At 40.6% G+C, this 12,823-nt stretch overlaps 2 protein-coding genes and 4 long non-coding RNA genes across 6 annotated transcripts; 3 read left to right on the forward strand and 3 right to left on the reverse strand.

Moving 5' to 3' along the window:
- Positions 1-327: 327 nt before the first annotated feature.
- Positions 328-672, reverse strand: LOC124349198. The gene is made up of 2 exons (XR_006920215.1): positions 516-672; positions 328-445 (listed from the first exon to the last, which is right to left on the reverse strand). It is a non-coding gene; the product is annotated as an uncharacterized LOC124349198 (long non-coding RNA).
- A 1,587-nt stretch (positions 673-2,259) lies between these two features.
- LOC124349192 lies at positions 2,260-3,306 on the reverse strand. Its single transcript, XR_006920208.1, has 5 exons — positions 3,177-3,306; positions 2,914-3,116; positions 2,727-2,857; positions 2,469-2,658; positions 2,260-2,399 (listed from the first exon to the last, which is right to left on the reverse strand). It is a non-coding gene; the product is annotated as an uncharacterized LOC124349192 (long non-coding RNA).
- Positions 3,307-5,443: 2,137 nt separating this feature from the next.
- Positions 5,444-6,386, forward strand: LOC124349149. Its single transcript, XR_006920122.1, has 4 exons — positions 5,444-5,589; positions 5,699-5,873; positions 5,937-6,152; positions 6,229-6,386. It is a non-coding gene; the product is annotated as an uncharacterized LOC124349149 (long non-coding RNA).
- Positions 6,387-6,555: 169 nt separating this feature from the next.
- LOC124349141 lies at positions 6,556-7,284 on the forward strand. The gene is made up of 3 exons (XR_006920101.1): positions 6,556-6,726; positions 6,855-7,072; positions 7,140-7,284. It is a non-coding gene; the product is annotated as an uncharacterized LOC124349141 (long non-coding RNA).
- Positions 7,285-7,772: 488 nt separating this feature from the next.
- On the reverse strand, positions 7,773-8,630 carry LOC124348805. The gene is made up of 4 exons (XM_046799078.1): positions 8,508-8,630; positions 8,213-8,449; positions 8,032-8,147; positions 7,773-7,973 (listed from the first exon to the last, which is right to left on the reverse strand). The coding sequence occupies exons 2-4, from the start codon at positions 8,346-8,348 to the stop codon at positions 7,773-7,775; spliced, it is 453 nt and encodes a 150-aa protein (XP_046655034.1). The 5' UTR covers positions 8,349-8,449; positions 8,508-8,630.
- An 885-nt stretch (positions 8,631-9,515) lies between these two features.
- On the forward strand, positions 9,516-11,519 carry LOC124349000 (probable ATP-dependent RNA helicase kurz). The gene is made up of 6 exons (XM_046799459.1): positions 9,516-9,718; positions 9,779-9,959; positions 10,022-10,663; positions 10,723-10,935; positions 10,997-11,221; positions 11,284-11,519. Exons 2-6 carry the CDS (start codon positions 9,939-9,941, stop codon positions 11,509-11,511), a joined length of 1,329 nt encoding a protein of 442 aa, XP_046655415.1. The 5' UTR covers positions 9,516-9,718; positions 9,779-9,938; the 3' UTR covers positions 11,512-11,519.
- The last annotated feature ends 1,304 nt before the right edge of the window (positions 11,520-12,823 follow it).

Consider the following 12,823-nt stretch of genomic DNA (forward strand, 5'->3'; position numbering starts at 1 on the left):
TTATCTACGACAATCCGCCGACTATTTTTTCGGAATTAACGTCTATTTTTATTTTTAACGTTAGTTTGATGTTTTCTATGCGTGAATGTTTCAGAATACAGGAACATTTTCTTAATTTTTTTGCATATAAAAATTCGATTTAATTCATTATTGCCTATTTTTAAAATAAAACAAGCATAAAAATCTAGATAAACTTGCACAACTTTAGCCTATGACTATTTGAAATCCAGTGGTGCCCCCTGGTGGCATCCACAGCGGATCCCGCATTTTAGCCCCCTATGGGCAGACGATGACGATGACGATGACGATGACGAATTATGGCGACCCACAAATGAGGAGATTCAAGGGTAGCAGCCAATAACGGGCTAGCAAACAAGGAATCTTGATGACTGTAAGTCATTTTTCTTTGAAGGAATCATAAAGACAGTCATGCAAATTTAGAAACCTGTAAATAAAACAAAAATTCGTATTAGACTGCAATTTAAAAAGTTTAGTAACATAACAAGTGAACTTACACATGAAACCACCAATCAGTTATCCAAGATTCTCTAGAAGATGGAATGAGAGATTGGTCCATGCTGGGGTCGGTGATCTAGCAAGTTCAATAGAAACAGCCAATAATTAAGATTAATCCTAATGAAACATGAGAAGAATACATGTTTTAGCATGAAATAAAGCTAGTGTTGGTTTCCTGTATGATTTCGATGACACATTCAGTGGAATACAATGAGTTTGAACTAAATAGTTGACGGTAGGTTGCACGACTTTCACGTTTACTCTGACTGTGAGTTGATGAAAAACATTAAGGTTATCCAACATATACACGGAATAAAACACATCACCGACAAGTTACAGGCAAAATCACTCGAGTTTACCTATGATTTCATTGGTAATTTTCGAAGCTAGCTTAACGTTGACTCAAAACTGTTGACACAGATGAAATGATTAACCTAGCGGTTACAACTTAGTGCCATGCCATACTTCTATTCCAAACATCAAATGAAGAAAAGCAGGCGACTAGTAGAAAAGGCATAGCGACACTAGAACGTATTACCACTAGAACTTTAAGAATCCGACACTAGAACGCGACACTAGAACTACAACTTTTTTAACGCGTCACTAGAACGCGCCACTAGAACTTCAAGATTTTAGGGCCGACACTAGAACTTATCAACCCCGACACTAGAACGCGACGCTAGAACGGCGACACTAGAACGGCAACAGGGCCGACACTAGAACGGCGACACTAGAACGGCGACACTAGAACGGCAGCAGGGCCGACACTAGAACGGCGACACTAGAACGCGACACTAGAACGGCGACACTAGAACGGCAACAGGGCCGACACTAGAACGGCAGCAGGGCCGACACTAAAACGGCAGCAGGGCCGACACTAGAACGGCACCAGGGCCGACACTAGAACGGCAGCAGGGCCGACACTAGAACGGCGACATTAGAACGCGACGCCAGAACGGCGACACTAGAACGGCAACAGGGCCGACACTAGAACGGCGACACTAGAACGGCAACAGGGCCGACACTAGAACGGCGACGCTAGAACGGCAGTAATTTCAGGGCCGACACTAGAACGGCGATAATATTAACGGCGTCACTAGAAAAACGTCACCCTAAAAGAGGATGTTGCGATCGGTTGTAATTCTAAACAGAGGTAAATTTACAAAAAGAATCCAAGATCGGATGAAATAAAAACAAAAAAAATCATCTTTCTTGAATGTGGATTAAGTAACATCAGCAGTTTTTTTTTTTACTCTTTTGATTTTATTTAGGCCACCTTCACAATACACATCATCGTTTTTGTTGGGCAAAGTAACAGGATTAATAAAATAGAATGAAAAAGAATTTTCGATTGTGCATAATTGTTTCTCAGTAAATGGTCTTGTGTAGAATTGCTTTATAGCATAGTTGAGAAAATGTCCGAGATACTTCGGTGCCCATTAAACTCGATTCCGGAAGCAATTTGAAAAGTTTGGGGATTTGAGTCGGAGTGAATGGAACAGACAGGTCGGAGGAAGCAGAGAAATCGACGGCTTTAGATTTGCTGTCTATTGGGGCGACTGGTGCAGATGGCTTGCTGGGCGGATTATTAATTTTAGCACCTGGCAATTCCCTTTCTTCTTATTCTCCTTCCTATCGTTCTTTTTTGGTATCCAATTCCATTGGGTAATCGTCTTCTGGAGGCGTAACAATTTCTTCCTTGATTTTTTACGAAACGGCTACTGGCTCTACTGCTTCCTTCATTTCTTCCTCCTCATTAACGACCATCTCGTGATCCAGCTGACGGAGCAGTGAGCTGACGATGCGGTGATCGTAAGAGCCGTGTAGACATGATTGCAATAAGCAATCAGTCGCGTAAAGTTTGCAGTGACGATATCATGTCGCTAGGAAAGAAAGAAATAAAGTTAAATACGTTGATGGCTAACATAAAGTACACTGAAAAAAAGCTAAACCTTTTGTCAATTCCTAATGAAAAGAGAAAACCAGGAGCGGATTTGCATCTCCACCCAAAAGTAGACTGGAGATAAACGGTACTCCATCTCCCAACTGGGTTTCAATTTTAACTGTTTTGATCATTTTCTGGCAAAATGCAAAGTCCAAACTAAGTAAAACAGCCAGAGCCAGAATTCTGCACATCTCCACCTGATAGGGGAAAAAAACCATTAAATTTAAGAGAACAAAGCTTTGTCAAATATTTAAAAAAAACTTACACATTTAAGTTGGATCATCAAAATCTAATTTGGGCACATCCTGCAGAGGGATCTAACTGTTTCTAATCTGGCCCGTCCTAGGAAGGATTCTTCTTCATGTCTTTCACCACTGCTGATCAAACTCTGGCAAACTTAAAACAAACTACTTCTAAAATATAGTTCAAATCAAACTTTGGAATAATATTACCTTCATTGAAAGTATCAGGCATATTAGCCACTATTCGAAATATGGACCGTGAAGTGTTCTCAAGAGAGCTTCTGCAACTTCTGTTATAAGTAACAGAATTGTCAGTGTTCCGCTAAAGCAACATCAGCTACTTCATCAAAATAGATTTCCTGGTACAACAGTTCACAGCTTTTGTATGTGGTTTCTGGTCTGATTTCTTCGCTCTAGAGAATAAAATAAAAACAATTACATTGTGGAAAATGAATGCTTTAGGAGGAATCTACTTGTGCCATGAGTGTGAGGAGCTCACTGAGAAACAGCCTTAATTTACTCGTTTGATCACTCCTTTCAAATTCCAGTGCATAACTATTTGATAGTGACTGAATCAAGACAGAGTCTTCAGTCTGATTACCAAGCTTTTAACTATGATACAAATTGTGATCAAAAATAAAAGAAGTTGTCATAACAATAGTAAAGAAAATACCGTAGCATTTGCTCTGTCTTGATGTCAAATTGTCAACCTCAAGAGCATGGAAATCAATTGAAAGTAACCCAACTATAGAATTGACAATTTCACGACTGGTTAATATTTGGAAGACCATTCTAGAAGTTTGGGTGCATTCACTAGATTGGTCCAGTGGGCTTATCAAGCTTATTCTAGCCAAAACATAGCATAACAGCTCGAATTTCTTCTTCGGTACATTCCGCTAAGTTATCTACATCCAAATTCTGTAAAGCTTGAAACACACGAGGGGAATCATTTCGTTTCGAAACGGAACGAATCGTTGGCGCCATTTTAGTAGCGAAATATTGTGTTTTTTATGACCACAATCAATAAACAAATCGCCATGGAGTGGTTTACATTATAAGTATAAGCAAGCTTGATTTTCATGTGAACCATTGTGTTGTCAAGGCAACGAGCAGACGAAATTGATTCTGAGCCTCTAACGGCGTAACGTAGGAACTACTTTTTACACGGCGCCTTATTATGGCGAATCCTTCTTGTTTAATTGCTCGGATAGCTCACGACTCACGTCATCCGACTGAGCAGATGACAAGATGATCAAAGCTGCAAAGGACACTCATGATGTGCACTCAACGGACATGACAATAGCAAGTTATACACTTATAACGATTTAAAAAGATGTTTCTCCCCATTGCTTTTAATTTATTTGCGCTACAATGTTGTAACTCGTACTTGTTAGTTACTAGTTACTTTTTGCAACTTGTTTTTTTTTTTCTTCTAGATGATGATGAATCATCAACGAGGTGCCGTCATCTCCTTTTCTACAAGATTAGAGAAAAATAGGGCATGTTAGATAGGGCATGTTATAGAGTACGGGAGTAAAACAACGCCCTTAGATTCCAGCAAAACACCTTATTTAAATCTAATTATAGGTGCATACATATACAAAAGAAACCAAACAACAGTCTAGCAAGTATATAAATGTGAATAGAAACTGTTTCTATTGAACGAATTCCAGCCAACTAACTAATACGAATTCTTGGGCAGCTGTCATGACTTAACACCACAATTGAGCAACAATTAGCAGAGGAGAATTGACACTTTGCCGGCTTCGTGAGAAATCGGAATTGTCCGGCTGCAACTTGGATAGTTGGATGAACTGCCAAGCCGTGAGCTTCAGCACGACATTGATCCAGTGAAGAGTGTTGTCGATGGGATTAAGGGCAACCCGAGTCGGCCAAAGTGGCTGGTTCTGCTGTGTCGGTCGGACGGCGGCATTGTGCAAGGCGCAGGATGGAGTCCGTAAATTTGGATTGGCGGAACGGCCGACTTAAAAGGTTACGTAAGGGTTACTTCTGAAAAGGTTTTTCAGGTCACTCAGGTGAAGCGGGTCGAATCATTGGAGAATAATGTTTCCTCGATCGTCAGACAACAAGTGCCATCTCGTTCGTCGAATGTCCTTTCATAGCATAACGAAAGTATAAATGGATTGTAGTATACTGTCTTCAAAGCCTTGTACAAAGGCGCATGCGTCGCATAAACATCACATAGTTCCTTGGAATGTATTCCGAGGATTCCATGAAATATAACGCGGCAAAAAACGAAAATACGTTTCTCTAACGTGATATGCCTAAAAAAAAGAAACCCACTGATGATCAAGCTCAGTACAATCTCATACCGAGTCTGGATGAACCGTCGACTTGGTCTTACGGCCATCTGTTTTTATTCCAACACTATTCACACACAATGGTTGATTTGCCCCCTGAATAAGTGATCACCTCGACTGCGTCAAGATGTCAACTAGTGATTGAACAATTTTGTGACTGTCATTCTGTCCGAAAAAGCCATTGAACTATTTGAGTGTGTGTTTGGTGGTGGTGTTGGAAAGGAGAAAAGAATTGTGTGTGTGTGTCGCGCTTACGCCCTACAGCTTAAAGAACGTAAGAAATATGGCAGAATTAAATGGAACTTGCGATCGCAAATTCTATCGCATCGATCCTGTTACATCGTCGAGCTATCACCCAATGCCTGATATGCAGTTCCTCATGGCTTTTCATTAAAAGAAAAATTTATCCAATTGGGTTCCCAGTTGACTGTTTCTGCGGAGCGCAGGACTCGTCTGGAGCGACGCCTATCCCTTTGCGCCACCGTCGTCGTCTTTGTGGCCGTCGGATTGGCTATCGCCATGGCCGCTCTCATCTACCGAGGCCAGCAAAACGACCCCTCAACAGGTTCGGCTATTTTTCCAATTCTCAATTTTTTGGTTTTTAAATTATTATTTTTTTAAATGAGATTGATCTGTTTATAAACCCCGATATCCCAATTGCTATCTTGAAATAGTGTTCGATAGTGAAACTCTTGCCATGGTCTCGCCCTCTGCCGCAGCCTTTACCGACAGCAGCGGACAGCAGTCACAAAGTTCTCGATTTGGACAAGGCCACCAAATCCGACGCCGATCCTTCGGCCAAAAGCGCCAACGGCAACGTTTGCAACACTTCCGGCTGCGTCCTGGCAGGTACAAATTAACTTGTCCCATCTACTTTCCTTGTGAAAATCAAGTAATTTGAATTCTCGATAGCGGCCGAGATCCTGAAAAATATGGACAAGACGGTGAATCGAGGATTTCTACTCGTTCGCTTGCGGCGAATTCGAAACGAGGAACGTGATTCCGGACGACCAGTCGAGCGTGACGACGTTCAGTTTGATTAGCGACGAAGTGACGAAGCAGCTGCGGTCGCTCATCGAGAGGCCCATCAAAGAAACGGACGCTGAGCCGTTCAAGCTGGTCAAGAAAGTACGTACATAAAACCGTCTCTTTCTTCTTTGATGTGCCGGCCTGGATGGATAAATAATTCCGTTTTGAATCGCAGCTCTTCCAGTCGTGTTTGAACAATAAGACCCGGGCGAAGGAGGTGGGCCTGGCGCCGCTCAAGGAGGTCCTTGACCAGTTTGGCGGCTGGCCGGTCGTTGTTGGCGACAGCTGGAACGACAGAACTTTTGTTTTGACTGACATGATTTACAAGTTCCATGTGGCCGGCTACTCCATCGACTACTTTGGCGACTTTTCCGTCACGACCGACCTGAAGAAGTCGACTTCGCGTATTATCGACGTAAATAATCATTCCCGCCCCGTCATTTCACCTGCAGAAAATTGAATGGTTGATGATTCGCTTATTATTTCGTTGGGGCAGTTGAATCAAGCCACTCTGGGACTGAGCCAGGAATATCTGATCAAAGGTCTCGGAGACAAGGACGTCAAAGCTTACCTCGATTATCAAGTCGGTTTAGCCACTCTCCTGGGAGCCGATAAGGACAGCGCAACTAAGCAGCAGACGGAAGCCCTCGAATTTGAAATCAAGCTGGCCAATGTAATTCTTTTATTTCAAAGCCTCTTTTCTCCCTTTTAATCCCTCTAAGCTGTGTACGTAGTAAAAGAAAAAGGCGGGATCATTAATTTTCATTGCTCTACCCTTCCCAACCGAAATAAATGAAACAGATCAATTTGCCGAGGGAGGAGCGCCGCGATGCCAACAAACTTTACAATCCCATGACTATTAAAGAATTGAGCCTCAAAGTACCCGAAATCCCTTGGCTGGTCTAAATGAACACGATCCTGGCCCCGCATCACGTCCTGACTGAAAACGAGCGCGTCATTGTTGATGTGCCCGACTATTTCCCCAAGCTGGTTGATTTGCTGGCCAAAACTCCCAAGAGGTACAACATCCATCGTCATCCTGCGTTTTCCATTAACAACACAAAATTTTGATTTGATTTTCTCAAGGACTTTGGCCAATTATTTGATGTGGCGCGTTTCCTCGGCGTCTGTCGGCTACTTGAACGAAGCTGCTAGAAATCTGTAGCTGAAATATTCCGCCGTCTTGACCGGCACAACTGAACGCAAACCCCACTGGGAGGAGTGCACTGACCTCGTGTCCGGTAACCATCTTAGGTCAGGTAACCAAATCTTCCTCCTCATCCCAAAATAAACTCGTTAATTCAAAACTTGTCTTTTATTTTCTTTTTCTTTATATTTGCATATCCCCCTTTGTGTGTTTGTTGTCTGGCACAGAGCCAAAAAATCAAAAGGCAAAAAGTAAGATGAAGAAGACACGCCCATTTTTATTTGATTCCGCCACATTTTGTCCTTTGCTCTTTTCTCTGTTTGTTTATTTCTTGTTGACTAAACCGGACTAAACTCGTGTCCTCTTTTTATTTTTCGTTTACAGTTTTGGCAATACCGTTGGCACCATGTACGTCCGCGAATATTTTGAAGAGGCGGCCCGCCAATCGATGAACGAGATGGTCAAAGATATCCGCAGCGTTTTCTCGGAAATAATCAACGAACACGAGTGGATGGACAATTAACCCAAGTGCGCGCCAAGGGCAAATCCGATTCCATGACGACTCACATCGCCTATCCCGACGAACTCTTGGACGACAAAAAGTTGATTGATCTCCACCAAAACGCCAAACACCAAAAACACCAAAAACACCCAAACTTAACATCGGTGGGCACCCAGGTGATGTCAATGCCATTCTCCGAGGAATAGGAAAGCCCAAGGTGAAGATTGGGTTGGACTGTCGTTGCGTTTTGGACAGTGTAAATTGCCTGTTGCTTTATAAAAATTAAAATCACGATGTCTAGATGTGTCAAAGTTAAAAAGTTATCCTACCTTCGTAAAAATTGCACCGTTTTGCGCCTCTGTGTAAGCGGTGTAAGCTTCGTTCTTAGCTTCACTAAACCGTTGCCAAAGTACGTCCAATTGTACTTGAAGCTCTTCGTAAAAGTCTGCAGATTGCATCAAGAAAATCAGGTAAATTAATTCATATAAAAAATATTAAATAATGTTTTACTCATTGGTCTATCCTTTAGAGATTTTCCATCAGTGAAAAATTGCACTATCGATGGAGGAATTTCCGACAGACAAGCACGCGTCAGGCGAGCTTTGGTAATTTCTTCCAATGGGATTGTTTCACTTTCTTGACCCATCACTAAATATGCAGATTCCTTATTGAGTGCTTTAATTTCATCTTTTACGTTCCTTTTCGGTCTGATTCTTACTTTCTTTTTTCAATTGCTTTTCTGCTAATCTTAAATAAAAAATAAAAATGGATTAACTACTATAACGGATGACCAAATGATCAGTACCTTAATGCCGTATTATCTGCTGCTGCTCGAGAACAGAGGCTGAAATGATCCTCCAGTTCTTTGGTTCCCCCTTTGGGCCCCAGACGGCAAATTTGATGTCCACAAACCTTACACGCGGCGTAGCCTCGACAAGAGTTTTCGTCTGTCACTATTTTCCTGGTATTGCAGTAAACAATGCGATGGAATCTATCCCACACTTTCTTTTTGGTTGCTTCAGTTTCCTCCACGCGTAAAAAAAACCCACTGGTTACGTTATCATGTATATAATTGACGTCCATCATGGTAGTTTTTCTGAAATGAAGATGAAATCAAGTTCTGGTAAATTAGACGACATACTAAAAGTTCAAATTACTGGAATACCACAAGAAACGAGTGCTCTCCGTTGCGAGGACAGATAGTGTCTGATGTCCAGACTGGTCTAATCCCTGACTCATTTAAGAAAAAAATTAAACAATATGGTGACCCGTAACACCCATATGAGCATTCCCCGATCCTTTACAAGAAACAAAATTGCCTTAGGTTCGCGGGCATTTGCTGTTGCTTTGCGACTTGGCTGATGGTCAGCTATTATCTACTCAATATCGATTACAAACTAAAAATGCCATGATTTGTTTGAGTTTACGATCACCGAAGGATCATGAATTCACGATACAAGTCAAATTTTTAACTTACAATATGAAAAACATCAAAGTCCAAGCGCACAGGGCTGCAAGGGTCAGGGATTTTATTGTACTACACTACTACCCATTTTACAGTATTTTAGATATGGACCAATATGGACGATAACAAGAATTAGAACACAATTAAATTAAATCACATAACAACAAACACTGCTATGCAATAATAAAATACATTTGTAAAATTATGCTATTGTGTATTGTCACTTAACTTATCTTGAGAATATTTTTTTGTTTCGTTTTGAATTTCGTTTTGAAATTTTTAGGAAAAATAACATTTTAATAAATCAACGCTAGATGTCTCAAATCGTAAACAACAACGTGCCTCGTCGTCTGCTATTCACACTCGTGTCAGTCAGCCTGTAGGGTTTGCCAACATTTTTCTTTGGTTCTTTAGTGATTCTCGTTTACTATATGACGCTAAGTTGTTGAATAAAACTTTCGGTTAAATTTGAAACCATGGGGCCAAATAAAAAAGGTTACAACTGGAAAGCACGTCAAGTTGTTAAAACAAAAATTATTAAAGCTGAAGGGGTGAGTAATACAGTAAGGTTTTGAATATTACTGATGTCTTAATTTTGATTCTATATGTAGGTTGAGATTGAAATAAATGGGGCAGAGTCTTCAAAGTATGATGAGTGCAATGCACTTGTTTTGCCATCAAAGAAAAGGACAACAAAAGTTGTTAAAGAGAAGAAATCCAACCAGCGTATCTTGTCAAAGACACAACGAAAAAAGCTTGAGAAGATTGTAGATGTCAAGAAAAAAAGCTAACGTAATTGATACAATCATGGTTTGATAAGTAAACTTGACTAATAGCTGGGTTATCTTTTTTAGAGAGCAGAGCTGTTGGAGTCTATTGCCAAGTTTCAACCCAGTGCCCAGGAACTGTCTATGATGACATCCCTGACTTCAGTTCAAACCAAAGGCATAAAGCGATCCATTGCAGAAACTAATTCTGTTACATTATTTGATGAACCTGGAGAAAACAAGCAAGAAAATGGAGCTGCCGGAAGCAAAAGGAGACAGAGATGGAAAGAAAAGGAAGAAAAAGGTGAAGTTGAAAATCCACAAACTGATGCCAATGTAATTGGCCTAGAAGTGATTGATGAATCAAGTGATTCAGAACAAGAAGAATCTGAAGATGAAGAAAATGCTGAAGATGAAGAAGCTGAAGACGAAGCTGTTGTTTCTGAAGAGGTTGTTTCAAAAGAAGAGGTTTCAAATGCCGATAGCAAAGAGAGTGACGCCGCTGTCAATACAACACAAGAAATTAAGGAAACTAAAATTGATGACACTCCAGCGCCTAAACGTGAATCGAAGCCGGCAATTTTCGTGCCTGTTCACCGTACAGCGGAAGTTCAAGCTGCTAGGATGAAACTTCCTATTCTTGCTGAAGAGCAAGCAATTGTTGAAGCCATCAATGAAAATCCAGTTGTCATTTTGGCAGGAGAGACTGGAAGTGGCAAAACTACTAAGGTAACATTTCTCATATTTATTTAACGATTGCTTTATACTAATAACATGAAATTGCGTAGGTTCCTCAATTTCTCTATGAAGCTGGATATGCGGCTAATGGGAAAATCATTGGTGTCACAGAACCCAGGAGGGTGGCTGCAACATCCATGGCAAAGCGTGTGGCCGAAGAGATGAACTTGCATGATGGTCAAGTTGGTTATCAGATTCGTTTTGAAGGCAACGTCAAGGACAATACCCGCATTAAATTTATGACTGACGGTGTTTTGTTAAAGGCAAGTTCCTCGTCAAGAAGATATTTGCTCTCTCATTATTAACATTATTTTTAAATAATAGGAAGTTCAAAAAGATTTCCTCCTCAACAACTATTCTGTGGTGATTATCGATGAAGCTCACGAACGAAGTGTCTACTCTGATATTTTACTGGGCCTGTTGTCGCGTATCGTGATGCTGCGACATAAACGAGGAAATCCATTGAAAATGGTCATGTCTGCCACTCTTCGTGTCGAGGACTTTACAGATAACCAACGCCTCTTTAAGACCAAGCCGGTTGTTATACAGGTGGAACTATTGACCCAAATGATTTTTATATCAATATGTATTAATTTCTTTGTGTTACGTAGGTTGAAGCCAGACAATTTCCCGTGTCAGTACATTTCAATAAACGGACGGCCTTTGAAGATTATGTGGACGAATCCTATCGCAAAGTGTGCAAAATCCATCGACAGTTGCCTGACGGAGGCATTTTAGTTTTTCTAACTGGTCAACAAGAGGTTAATGCCCTGCCCCTGCTAATTCGTTCTTGGAATTGCGTTATTATGGAATTGCGTTATTATTTGTTGAATGCATAAAAAAGAGAGATTCCAGGCAAAAATTTACTTGTTCGTTGACTATACGTTTTATTTTTTTTAAAATTTAGTGGGCGGTTTCCATTTCAGTTCTTTAAGGTGCGTGACCTTAACCTCTATTGACCTCTAGAGGTCTTCCAGGGTGAAGTTTACGCCTTTTCCTGACTTCATATCGAATGTTGCATCGCTTCATATTGTTCTTGTGCTGAAAGTTATCGTGTGTCCTAAAAGTTAGTGAGGTGAATTAGTGATGGGCGATCTGGAAAACGGAATTATTGCCTGTCAACGAGTGGCTGGTTCCCGTTTCGGAACTACGGTTTTAGTATGTGACAGACATTTTATGTGGCACAAGAACAGTGGAAATGCATTGTAAGTACCTGAACTTCATTACCGTGGTTTTTATTCTTTATTTTATTGGTGGTTATATTTAAGACCTTTGACATGACCTCGGGCAAGACCCCATGCATTTAACATATTCCGATAATGTTGTCCAAGATATTTATTCATTATTCTAGGCATTATATGTTATGCAATGATTAGAAATAGAGGAGTTGTCCCAGTTAATATAATGATAATGATTTTATGTTTTGCTGTATGATGCAAAAGCAACCACCATTTACTGATTTACTTGTGGTATCGTAGTTTGTATCGATGTTCAGAGAAAAACAATGGTTGCCTTGCCAGATTATCCGTTTTAGAAGACGGGACTCATTGCATGACGCATGCACACAACGGGCATCCCAATAAAATGGATTTGATTCAGAAAAATGTTGTGAAAAACGAAATGTGGATCAGAGCTCGGGACACCAGACAGCCGATGCGGGCGATTTTTGATGAAGTTAGGGATCTGTAGGAAATATTGACTCGTTTATGTGTTACACCTCAAATAAATAATATATTTTTACATATAGACATCCTAATGTCGCCATTGCATTTGACGACAAACTGCAACGTTCAATGCAGCGCGCAAGAAGAGTCAATCAGCCTGCTGTCCCACAATCTATCGACGAAGCCGAAGAATCTTTAAATAATAATCCACATTATAAGTATGGAAAATTTATATATTCATTATAAAATGAGAGTAGGATATATTTTGTGTCGGATACTTTTATATATTATTGCGTTTTTATCCCAATAGTAGGACCAAAGATGGAAATTCCCCTTTTTATCATGGGAGGGTTTCTACTGCCACAGGAACAGCCCTTATTTTCATATGCCTAGGGATTTTACCTATTTTGCGTTCTTCGGAAGAGATAGCCTGCGATGCGACTTTCGCTACTCTGCCATTTCTTTTTGCGCAGCTTTTTACAATCCA

This window comes from Daphnia pulicaria, chromosome 7 (genome assembly GCF_021234035.1).
Source record: "Daphnia pulicaria isolate SC F1-1A chromosome 7, SC_F0-13Bv2, whole genome shotgun sequence".
Classification (NCBI taxonomy): domain Eukaryota; kingdom Metazoa; phylum Arthropoda; class Branchiopoda; order Diplostraca; family Daphniidae; genus Daphnia; species Daphnia pulicaria.

Coding starts and splice junctions, on each gene's coding strand:
- LOC124348805 (XM_046799078.1), bottom strand. CDS start 8,348: ATGGGTCAAGAAAGTGAAACAATCCCATTGGAAGAAATTACCAAAGCT. Junction 8,148..8,212: donor TCTAAAGGATAGACCAATGA/GTAAAACATTAT, acceptor TGCAATCTGCAG/ACTTTTACGAAGAGCTTCAA. Junction 7,974..8,031: donor ACGGTGCAATTTTTACGAAG/GTAGGATAACTT, acceptor ATTTTTATAAAG/CAACAGGCAATTTACACTGT.
- LOC124349000 (XM_046799459.1), top strand. CDS start 9,939: ATGTCAAGAAAAAAAGCTAAC. Junction 9,960..10,021: donor TGTCAAGAAAAAAAGCTAAC/GTAATTGATACA, acceptor TATCTTTTTTAG/AGAGCAGAGCTGTTGGAGTC. Junction 10,664..10,722: donor GAAGTGGCAAAACTACTAAG/GTAACATTTCTC, acceptor GAAATTGCGTAG/GTTCCTCAATTTCTCTATGA.